The following is an 11,660-nucleotide window of genomic DNA, read 5'->3' on the forward strand; positions in this document are numbered from 1 at the left end:
TCTGTCTCTCTCTCTCTCTCTCTCTCTCTCTCTCAAAAATAAAATAAAAACATAAATTAAAAAAAAAAAAGGTTCCTACATGGGAGAGGAGTTATGAGGTGATCTACGGAGACGGGACAGAACAGGCACACCCAACTGCACGTGAATCTGTAGACACGCAATCTCTCTGTGTCACATGTAACGCACATACGCTCAAGTACAGAGCACTGTGTCACACAGATATCCGTCTACGAAATGACAGTGTCAGAACAGTCCCATCCGTGCAGGCAAAATTGCAATACCACAAAACCTCCCACACTCAGGAACGCAGAAACCCCAGGTAGCCAGAAACCCATAAAGCAGAATCCTTTCACTCCGATGCTAACACATCCAGGTAGAAGGGATTACGATCCCCCCCCCACCCCCGCCCTGCAACCAGTTCACAGAATGATGTCACAAAGACACGTACATAGAATTACAACATCACCGGACATGCGCTGTTACGGACCCACGCAGGAACACAGAGTCACACGGACTCAAAGTGACACAGCCAGCCAGGATACCCACGCACCGTGAAGCGACCCCGCAGATGAGTCAACACACAGAGCTCTGGTGCCTACCAAGGCGAAGTCTTTATGCTGGTGTACAGACTAGCGGGTTTCAGAGCCAGAGTGGCTGGACCAGTCCCTTCCCCCCCCCAACCCCGTCCAGTTCCCTCCATCGAGGGCCCAGATCATCCCCTGAGGGAAGGAGGGGCCAGAGCCTTCTTCCCCCATAGCACCAATCTGGACAGGCCATCCCCGGACAAAACAGAGAAGTGCCTTCCAAAGTGGGGGTGAACTGAGCTGAGAGAGGGAGGCCTTTTTGTGGGGGAGACCAAGAGTAGCACCGTCGTAGCAATGGGGTGGGGGGCAAAGGGGGATACACAGGTAGTGGCGGAGTACTGAGGAGTCCCGGCCTCTCTCCCCACCCGTGATATGCAGATAGGGCTGTGCGTGTGTCTGTGCGGCTGGGGAAATCTCCTGGATTGTAAGGGAGCCCCAGGTCCCCCAGGTACCTGGGGTCAAGTAAAGGGAAGTGCATCTCTGGAGAGCTGGGGGTGGGGCAGTGGTGGTGGTTCTAGGAGAGGGAAACTTCAGGGACATGAGATCAAGAATGGAGGGGCTTAGGCGTAAAGTCCACTAGCAGAGGCACTTGGAGGCTGAGGTCTAGAACCAAATGAATTTTGATCTGAAATCAGAGATGATGGGAGACTGTGAGGCCTCGAACCAGAGGAATCTATAGACTATACAGAATGGAATTCAGAAGTCTGAGGACCAAGTTCTAGAACCAGAGAGATTTTGGAGTCAAGATCTAGAATCAGGAGCTGGGGGTTGTAGGGTCTAGAACCAGAAATTTTTTAAAGGCAAGATCTAGAATTAGAAGATGTTTGGAGGTTAAGTTCTAGATCTAGGGTAGTTTGGAGTCATAAGATCTAGAGAGGGCATTGGAGATTGTGAGGTCTAGAACCAGGAGAATTTATAGGATGAAGTCTGGAATCAGAAGACATTTGAAGCCAAGTTCAAGAGTCAGGGGAAACTGAGATCATCAGATCTGGAATCAGAGGGTCCTGGAAATCGCAAGGTCTGATGGTTTTATAGCCTCGAACCAGTGAATGATGGAGGTCATGAGGTCTAGAGCAAAAGAGAACTGGTGTGTGGTCTGGAAGTATGAGCGTGGTTATAAGATCAAGACATTTACTTCTTTTTGATTGGAAAAGCAAGTCTTGAGTGTAGAGAGTTGAAAAGGAAGGAGCTGGACATCATGAAGCATCATGATTTAGAAGCTTAAGGAGTCTGGATTTGGAACCAAATGTATTACAGGTCAGGAAGACTAGAACCAATATAAAGTTTAGGATGTGAGGTCCAGAACGAGAAAGAGCTGGCCGTCGTGAGGTCTGGAATCAGAGGGGTTTGGAGCATGTGAGCTCGAAACCAGACTGTGTCTGGGGGGCTGTGCGGTCTAGAACCGGAGAAGGCCAGGAATTGAGTGGCCTAGAACCGGAGAGAGCTGGAAGTCATACGATCTGGAAGCAGTAGAAGTTGGAGGCTGCCCCTGGAAATAGGAAGCCCATGAATGAAGCCAGTGCCCAGGGGAGACTGAGGACAGCAGAAGCTCCCAGGGGAGGGGCAGGCAGAGTGGGGTGGCCACTTGGGAGGCTAAGGGGTTGTTCTGAAGTTGCTAGGGGTGAGGTCGGCCCCAGAGCCCCCCCCCCCATTAACACCGGAAGAAGGGGGGTGGGAATCAGAGTTCTGCATTCTTATGGGCCCCAGGCAATTCATAGCGATTAAAACCCTGTTGTGAAAACAACAAAAATGGATGGAAAGAAACGTGACTGTGGTTATCAATACTCCCCAGAGCCCAGAAACACAGACCCGAGCCCCTACCTCCCCCACCCCTAATTACCCAAAATCAAGCCAGGAGAGTGGGAGAAAGGGATGAGGTAACCAGTATAGAGAACCGCAAGGGAAGTCCTGAGAGAAGGAGGAGGAGGGCGCCAGGGACCCCCTCCCAGAGGTCACTGAGCTGAGACCACCCCAGAAAGCCCCCCAGACATGGAGGGGCAGAGGGGTGAGGGCTGAGGTAGGCCCGAGGTGGGCGGGGGCCACTGAAAGGAGAGAGGGAGCCCCTCTCCTGGTGCCCCCATCCTGTGCTTTGGCTGCCGGCGTGGAGTGTGGCTGAGGTCCTTTCTGGGGAGCGGAAGGGCGCAGGGAAGAGGGCCCGCAGAGCTGGCTCAGTTGGCCTGGGCCAAGCCTGCCGCTGGTTGGAAGTGGCTCCTGGGCTCCACGGGGTCCTCGTCCGGGTAGAGAGAGAGCAGCGGGGGACCCAGGCCTGTGGGGAAAGATGAAGGGTCAACCAGTGGGGGTTCCCACCCAAACCCGTTTCTTCCCCTCCTGACATTTAAAAGCGTGCGTGGTGAGGCAGGCATGCCTGGGATCAAATAGCAAACTCTTGGGCCAGTTCTGTCCTCTGAACCTCAAGTGTCCAGGATGTTTAAGGCAGTAGTTAAGAAGGCTGGAGTCACGGGCACCTGGGTGGCTCAGCTGGTTAAATGTCCGACTTCGAATCAGGTCATGATCTCACGGTTTGGGAGTTCAAGCCCCGCATCGGGCTCCCTGCTCTCAGCATAGACCCTGCTTCAGATCCTCTGTCCCCCCTGCCCCCCGGCCCTCCCCTGCTCATGCTTTCTCTCTCTCAAAAATAAAGAAGCATTAAACAACAAAACAAAAGGCTGGAGCCAGATGCTGCCTGAGTTGGAATGCAGGCCCTGCTGTTTACTTGCTGTGTGACCCGAGGTGGGTGATGTCACCTCTCTGTGCCTTGGCTACCTCGTATGTAAAATGGGCTAACAATACTTCCTCCCCGGGGGCTGTTGTGGGAAGGTAAATTAATCAATCCACATGAAGTGCTTTGGGCACTAACTAGTATTTATTGGTAAGCTCCCAGTGAATTGTTGTTACCTAGAAAACAGGGATGCTTCTATCTGCCTCACGTGTGAGAATTTACCCACTCAGAAAATACTGTTGAGCTCCTGGTGTGTGCCAGGCACCAAGGACACAGCAGTTAACAGGACAGATGAACCTCCCGGCCCTGACATTCCAGCGAGAGGGATCAGTTGGGTCATGTACACAACACGCTTAGCCCAAAGAGTGGCACAGAGTGAGCGCCAGGTAAATGTTAGCTCTCCGTTTACAAATATGTACTGAGGCCCTGCTCTGTGCCCAGCCACTGCCCTGCCTCACACAGAGAGTATGGCAACCACAAGACAAGTCTGGCCCCTGCCTCCCACAGCGCACACCCCCAGGGAGAGGACAGCCAAAAATCAAATAATGACATGAACGCTTATGTAAATATGATCTGTGATGAGTGTTATGAGCCAGGAGCTTAGGAAGTTAGGGAGGGCTTCATGGAAGGGGTAATACTCATCTGAGATCAGAAGGATGCAATAAATAGGCAAAGAATAGAAGAAAAGGCATGCCAGGCAGAAAGATCAGCATATGCAAAGGCCCTGAGGCTGTCTCCTCCAGCAAGATTACTTCAAAGTCAGCACAATGCAGAGTCCCCACTGCAGTCAGCCACCCACCTCCCTCCCCTCCTCTCTGCTTCAGCCCTACTGGCCCTGTCTTCCCCCAACTAAGACAGATGCACTCCCACCTCAGGACCTTTGAATTTGCTGTTCCCTCTGCCTGGAGTGCTCATCCCCCCAGAAATTGTCACAGCTCACTCCCTTACTTCCTTCAGGTCTTTGCTCACATGTCACCTTCTCAATGAGACCACTCTTAATCATGCTACTTGAAATCAAAATCCTACCACCCCAGAGTTCCGTTTTCCTTTGCATACATTATTTTTTCCAGAAGCGCTCTGTTCCTCTCTCGCGTCCTTAATTATATGTGTTTCTTCATTCTGGACCGTCTCCCCCGCTAGCATGTCAGCCCTATGACAGCAGGGATTTCTGTTTTGTACACAGTCATGTCTCCAGCCCCTAGGACAGTGCCTGGCACGTACTGTGTATTCGATAAATAAGTGTTCTATGTAAGAAGGACAGACTGAACCAAAAGACAGTCACTGTGGCTGAAACAAGGATGTGAGGCCGAGTGGGGTCTGTGAGGCACAGGGCAGGGCAGACCCTACAGAGGCTGGAGTACAAGGTTGAGGAGCTTGGTCTTTCTCAGAAGCGCAGCAGGGAGCCATGGATGAGTTTGGAGCAGAGGGAGGTCAGGGTCAGATTCGTGCTTTGGAAAGATCTCCTAGATAATGCCTGGACATTTTTTTGTTTTTGTTTTTAAGTTTACTTATTTATTTTGAGAGAGACAGGGAGAGAAAAAAAGAGAGAGAGAGAGCGAACGTGCACATGTGGGGGAGGGGCAGAGAGGAGAGACAGAATCCCAAGCAGGCTCCGCGCCATCAGCGCAGAGCCTGATGCAGGGCTCGAACTCACAACCTGTGAGATCATGACCTGAGCCGAGATCAAGAATCAGACGTTTTAACCCGCTGCGCCACCCGGGTGCCCCTACGCGGGGGTTTTGAGTGGAGCTCCGGCTCCTGACGGTTTTGCTGGCAGGTGAGGACAGTAGCTGTGGAACCAGCTTCGCGTGAGGGCGGACATTTCTTGAGTGTTTACTCCTCGGGTCTTGTGCTAGGCTCTTCCTGTGCTGCCCCCCCCCCCCCCAGAGATCCTGAAAACCTCTCCTTCAGGTAAGAACTATTGCAATGGATCCTATTTCACGGAGGGGGGACTACTGAGGGTCCAGAAGCAGAAACTGTTTTCCAAAGCCACGCAGCTGGGAATGACCAAGGCAGGACAGCCCCCAAAGTGTAAGCAGACACAGGCTTCGGGAGATCTAGATTGGGCCTGGGCTCAGCCTCCACCCCAACGGGCCGCGTTGGCCAGCCCCTGCCCCCCTCGGAGCCTCTCTTTCCCCCCTCGGTGCCGCTGAGAGCAGGGAGGGGCTGTGTCTACCAAGGTCCCAGCCAGGCGCCGACAGCCCCCCACCCTCACCCCTGCCACCTTCCGGATTGCCCCACCCCTCTCTCAACCATGGCGGGGTGGGGGGGGGGGTGTCCTAGGAGAGAAAGGGACCCAGGTCCTCTGTATACCCAGGGTGCTACTCACGGAGGGGCTCATTCAGTTCCAGGAGGTGGGTGCTGGGATCCTGCTGGCTCCCTGGAGCTGGCCCTCCTGTCAGGAGGAAACTCTGCAGGACAGAGACAAAGCTGCCACCACCACCACCGCCATCATCGTGAACATCCCAGAAGGCAGGATGGTGCGGCGGTTAGGAGCACTGTGGGGTTCAGCAGCCACTTGTGGGCTATGGGACTTTGGATTAAGCCAGGGTCCTAGACAGCTCTCCTCTGTGTGTCCCTCCAGAGCCTTGTTCGCCCCTTCCTCTGTGTCCCAGCAGGCCGACCTGGGCGGGTGGATTCCAGCAACATGCAGCCTTGTTCTAGGTATTCCTGTTGGGCTCACATAACGGGAGATGCTCTCAGGAGGGAGGAGGAAGCGGGGCGGTATTTGATCTCGCTGCTTCTCTGCTGGCTTGTCATGGGCTGGCGGTGTCCCTCCGTGGAAGGTTTCTGCTCTTACAAGACCTACTCTCTCCAGGATCTGGCGACCGCGGCCCGCCCTGTGCCTTCAGACTGCGGACGGTGCCGGCTCCCCCACACTGCTGGCCCCAGTGGGGGCTGCACCCCCTTCTGCCGATTCCCTATGCGCTGCCCACACCTTGGCCAGTAGTCCTGTTTTTAGACGCTCCTCCACACCCCCGTCTGAGCACGCCGTTTCCTGCCCAGACTCTGACCGATGCGGTTGCTTGACCTCTCGTGGGTGAGTGTGAATCCCACCACCAATAATAATAATGATAATAATAATAATAATAATAATAATAATAACCACAACATCTCAAGAGTGGTCATCAACCGCGCCTCTCACATTCAAATAGCCCTGCTCATCGTGGGGAGCCAGAGACCTCTTTTGTGGGCATCAGAGAGCCATGGAAGGTCCTGGAGGGAGGCTCTGTGGAAGTGGCACAGCCTGGGCAGGGTTTCGGAAAGGGTGCCCTGGTTGCCATTGTGCAGAAAAAGGGCGGCAGAGGCGAGATGGAAGCGGGGAGACGGGAAGAAGGGGGGCGGGGGTTGCTGCTTCCGCTTGGTTGTTTTTATCCTATTTATTGACAGGCACTAAGGATCAGCTCAGGACCTAATTTCATTTGCTTCTCGTGGTAGCCCTGTGGGATGTCACCACCCCCTTCCCAGATGAGGAAACTGAGGTTTAGAGTGGTCACCGTACCTGCCCAAGGTCTCACAGTTATCAGGTGCCAGACATGGGACTTGAACCCAAGTCCGTCTGACTCTAGTTAGTGTCTAGCCTCCTAATGCTACACTAATAATTCAAGGCCAAGACCTGTTCTAGGTCTGGGAGGGAGGCCCATGGGAGTGTAGGACGTTCCCACACCTACTAAACTTTGTCATTTCTCCCCTTTACCCTGCTTAATTTTTCTTCTTAGAACTTACCACCAACTTAGATAAATTTGCATGGCCTCACTTGGACGACTGACCTTCCATTTGATCTTCAGCCACCCCTTGCCCCTCTCTGGTTCCTCCCTCCCCCATACATAAAACAGTAGGTTTAAGCCTGCTAGGTTCTGAGGGCCAGAGAATCCCATTAATCCCCCAACATACCAGGCTGAGTGGAGGCAGCAGGAAGTTTTCGGGTTCTGGGCTGGGGGACCGTTTGGGGGGTTTCACTCCCAGGAGCTCCACCCCCTCGGCCTCGTCCTCTGAGCTCTGAGCCAGGGTCCTGGGGAAACACAGGTAAGAATCTCAGAATACAATAAACCTGAGCAATTGTGGGCACCACTGTGAGGAGATGATGAGCATTCATTCATTCCCCTAAGTGTTTATTCCTTTACTCATACACTCACCCATCCGTCCATCCACCTATCTGATCATGTACCCACCCATCAATCTACCCAACCATCCATTGATCCATCCATCCATCCATCCATCCTTCCATCCAAACATCCATTCATCCATTTATCCATCCATCCATCTATCCTTCCATCCATTCATCCATCCATCCTTCCATCCATTCATCCATCCATCCTTCCATCCATTCATCCATCCATCCATCCACCTACCCGCCCATCCATCCATCCATCCATCCACCCACCCACCCATCCATTCATCCACCCACCCATCCATTCATCCATCCATTCATCCATCCATCCATCCACCTACCTACCCATCCATCCTTCCATCCATCCATCCATTCATCCATCCATTCATCCATCCATTCATCCATCCATCCATCCATCCACCCGCCCACCCATCCATCCATCCATCCACCCACCCATCCATTCATCCATCCATCCATCCACCCGCCCACCCATCCATCCATCCATCCACCCGCCCATCCATCCATCCATCCACCCGCCCATCCATCCACCCATCCATCCATCCATCCATCCATCCATCCATCCATCCATCCATCCATTCATCCATCCATCCTTCCATCCATTCATCCATCCATTCATCCATCCATCCACCCACCTACCCATCCATCCATCCATCCATCCATCCATCCATCCACCTACCTACCATATTCATCAATTTCCTCCCTCCCTCATTCAATAAGTCTTTATTAGGCACTCACTATACATCCAGCACCAAGCTGAGAGCCTTGGGAAACAGTGAGATGTAGCCACAAAATCTCATAAGGATAGTAAAGGGACCATTCTGGACACCAATTGGGCACATGCCTACCACACAGAGTGCAAAAACTTGAGTATTAGTAATTTAATGTCTCTGGAAGGGGGACACGGACCCTCTGAAGTTATATGCACAACTGTGCATCTGTACGTGTATGAACGTTCTTGGGAAAGAGTCCATAGCTTTCAATAGATCCTCAAAGGTGTTAGGAAACTTAGTTCTAGACAGTTTCTTTGACACTGTTGCAATGTCCTCTTAACTGTGACAAAAATTGTTGCTAGGCCAGATATAAATATGTTCCAAAGGAGAGGGCCCTGGCAGGCTGGTGGGATTTGGATAAACAAGGAGAACAGTGGAGGGCATTCCAGAAGGAGGGCACAGCCTAGGCAAGGAGAGAGGTTGGAACAAGCATGGCATGGGCTGGGGACACTGAGGGCCTGGTGGGAGCAGAGGTCAGCAGGAGGAACGATGAAGAGTGAGGCTGAAACAGGAAGGCAGGAGCAAGACAGGGGTTCACTCCCTTCATACTGTCCCTCTACTGTGGCTCACCTCTTCCGAGCCCCAGCCACGGGGGACGATGCCAAAGGGTCCCCTCTGGAAGGGCTGGAGCAGCTCAGCCGGGGGTCACTCCCCCAGCGGGGCAGCAGGGAGGGCTCAGGGGTTGGGGGCGACAGGCCATGGAAGCTCCGAGCGCGGGGCCGGGGGACAGCGCCTGGAGGTCTGCGGAAGGCCCTGGGTAGCTGCTCGCTGGAGTTGAGCTGGAAGTCATCATCCATGGAGATGTAGGGGGCCAGCATCTCCAAATCCAGAGCATCGACATCCTGCGGGAGGCAGGAGGAGGTTAAGAGCAAGAGCCTTGGCCTCAGGTGGGCCCGGGCTGGAGTCCCAGCTCCGTCGCATCCGAGCTGTGTACCTGAAGCCAAGAGTCTGAGGGGCGCCTGGGTGGCTCGGTCGGTTAAGTGTCCGACTTCAGCTCAGGTCACGATCTCACGGTTCGTGAGTTCGAGCCCCACACTGGGTTCCCTGCTGTCAGCCCAGAGCCTGCTTCGGATCCTCTGTCTCCTTCTCTCTCTGCTCACGCTCACGCTCCCCCTGCTCACGCTCTCTCTCTCTCTCTCAAAAGAAAAGTCTGAGCTTCGGTTTCCTCATCTGTAAAATGGGCATAAGGACCCTGTGGTAACCAGTCACCGAGATGGCTCTCAAGCATCCCCACCCTTGGTATTTGCGCCCCAGCGTAATCTCCTACTCCAGTGACTAGAGTTGATCTGGGAACAACCCTGATGGTGTGTGACTTCCAATGTTAGGTTGTGAAGAAACTGTGGCTTCTGTTTTGCTGGTCCCTTGCTCTGGGGGATGCCCTCTGGAGAGGCCCCCATGGTGAGAAACGGAGGCCTGCTGCCTGCAGGCACGTGAGTGATCTCGAAGGCGCATCTTCTCGCCCCTTTCAAGCCTTCAAGTGACGGCAACCCTGCATGACGTCTCGACTGCAAGATGTCTCGTGACATCTCTCCTGCACGAGACGCCAAGCAAAAGCCACCCAGTTAAGTGGCTCCCAGACCCCCCGGTCCCCAGAAATTATTATTTTAAGCTTCAGAGTAGTAATCTGTTACCCAGAAACATATGACAAGGTTTTGCCGCCGTAACGAAAAACCTAAAAGGCGGGGTGGCTTTAGCACAGGGCAGTGGGCGCAGGCTGGAAAGGCCCTGAAGAGCCTGTCAGGGCCCAGACCGCCTTGAACAAACTGTTGGTGGAAGCGTGAACCATGAGGAGCCAGCCCGTGAGGGCATAAAGGGAGGTGAGGGATGTGTTACGAGAAGCCTGAGGAAAGGAGGTTTTTGTTTTGTGGCAGCTAAAGTTGAACACCGGGCGTCGCGTGCAGTTTTCTGGAACAGAGAACACATGACTCGTGAGCCGGGCCGTCTAGCTACGGGATTCCCAGCCACGGTGCGGGATGGCTGCCTGATTTCTTGCCACTTGGGAGCGAAGGCAAGAGGAGAGAAGAGCTAAAAGAGAAACGTTAAAACACGCAGGAGCTGGGACTGGAAAGTCTGGAAGATTCTCAACCTCCCCATGAAGCGAAACATTAACTTTCCCCAAAGCGGGGTGTGTCCTCTGTCAGGGCTCCTTGGGATTTCCTGGGGGGCAGGGGTGTCTTTGCTCCTGGCGGTGAGCCCCTGGTGCCACACCGGATACTTTCTGGCAACAAGATGACTCGGGCGGGGGGCTGGTCGTGCCCGAAAGGCCAACTATGCCATGAGAGGGGTTGAGGCCACATGAGATCAGCCTCACCTCCAGGGGAAGCGTGTGTAGAGATGGAGATCAAGGTCAGCCACAGGGGCAACAGTCCAGCCATGCCGACAGAGTGAAAACTCTGGACACCACAGCTTGGGTGAGCTTCCTGGAGTGGGGCTACTCCGTGTGTCCCCCCCCCCCCCACCGGTGCCGGGAGCGGAACATGTCCCCGGGGTCATGCAAGGCCTGCATTTGGGAACCTCCTAGTCTCAGATTCCACCCTACGGATCTCTTCCTCTGGCTATAGTATTCTTTTGCTCCAACAAAACGATCATCCTGGGGGCGCCTGGGTGGCTCAGTTGGTTAAGCGTCCAAGTCTTGATTTCAGCTCAGGTCATGGTCTCACTGTTGGTGAGATCCAGCCCCACTTTGGGCTCCAAGCTGATAGCAAAGAGCCTGCTTAGGATCCTCTCTCTCCCTGCCCCTCCCTGGCTCACGCACTTGTGCGCGCGCGCGCTCTCTCTCTCTCTCTCTCTCTCTCAAAATAAGTAAACCTTAAAAAAATCATTAAAAGATCAACCTAAGTCCAGTGCTGTCCTAAGTTCTACAGCCAGCTCTAGCAAATTGTTGACACTGAGGGAGTCCATGAGAATCTCTGAATTTGTAGGCAGCTGGTCTGAAGGGAGGGTGGCCTTGCGGACCCCCAAGCTTGCGCCGATGTCACAAGTCTTGGACAGAAGTGGCAGACTGGAGGACAGTGACCTTCACCTTGCATTTGGCTGACCCTGGGAGCTCCCCAGATGGTGAAGGACGCTAAAATTGAGAAATGGTTTCTGAGCAAAGGAAAGTGCTCTCCGGAAGGCATGGTCTAAAGAAGAAGCCAGCGTGTGACTATAAAATTTCTTTGGTTAGACTTCAGGAAGATCAAAGGCGTTGCCTAGAACATCCTTCAGGCAGATAAACTAGAACTTAAGGATATGCTAATCGATCTCAGACAAACTTCCTCACTCATCATCTCCGCAAAATCCCAAGGCAGAGAAGGGCTTATCTCAAAGAGACCTATGAGCGTGACTTTTGTCTAATGCAGTGCATTCTGAAGAGATTCACATAAGACCTACACATTTTAAAATAAAGATTATTATATAAACAGAAACACTGCCAGCTTGGACTGGAAGGGACAGAGACCGTGCTAAATGGAAAG

General features: G+C 53.3%; 1 protein-coding gene across 12 annotated transcripts in view; it reads right to left on the reverse strand.

The window, feature by feature from the left end:
• Positions 1 to 587: 587 nt before the first annotated feature.
• HIF3A (hypoxia inducible factor 3 subunit alpha) overlaps positions 588 to 11,660 on the reverse strand; it is a 66,439-nt gene continuing 55,366 nt past the window's right edge. For 10 of the 12 annotated variants that reach the window (XM_045045826.1, XM_045045824.1, XM_045045828.1 and 7 more), the window contains 4 exons: positions 8,776 to 9,047; positions 7,198 to 7,315; positions 5,633 to 5,714; positions 588 to 2,850 (listed from right to left, as the gene is read on the reverse strand). In XM_045045826.1, coding sequence (XP_044901761.1) covers positions 2,753 to 2,850; positions 5,633 to 5,714; positions 7,198 to 7,315; positions 8,776 to 9,047 — 570 coding nt within the window. In that variant the 3' untranslated portion in view covers positions 588 to 2,752. Of the gene's footprint in view, positions 2,851 to 5,632; positions 5,715 to 5,836; positions 5,974 to 7,197; positions 7,316 to 8,775; positions 9,048 to 11,660 lie in introns of those variants that run through there. The other 2 variants (XM_045045823.1, XM_023244997.2) reach the window with 2 other exon arrangements.

This window comes from Felis catus, chromosome E2, assembly GCF_018350175.1.
Source record: "Felis catus isolate Fca126 chromosome E2, F.catus_Fca126_mat1.0, whole genome shotgun sequence".
Taxonomy (NCBI): Eukaryota; Metazoa; Chordata; class Mammalia; order Carnivora; family Felidae; genus Felis; species Felis catus.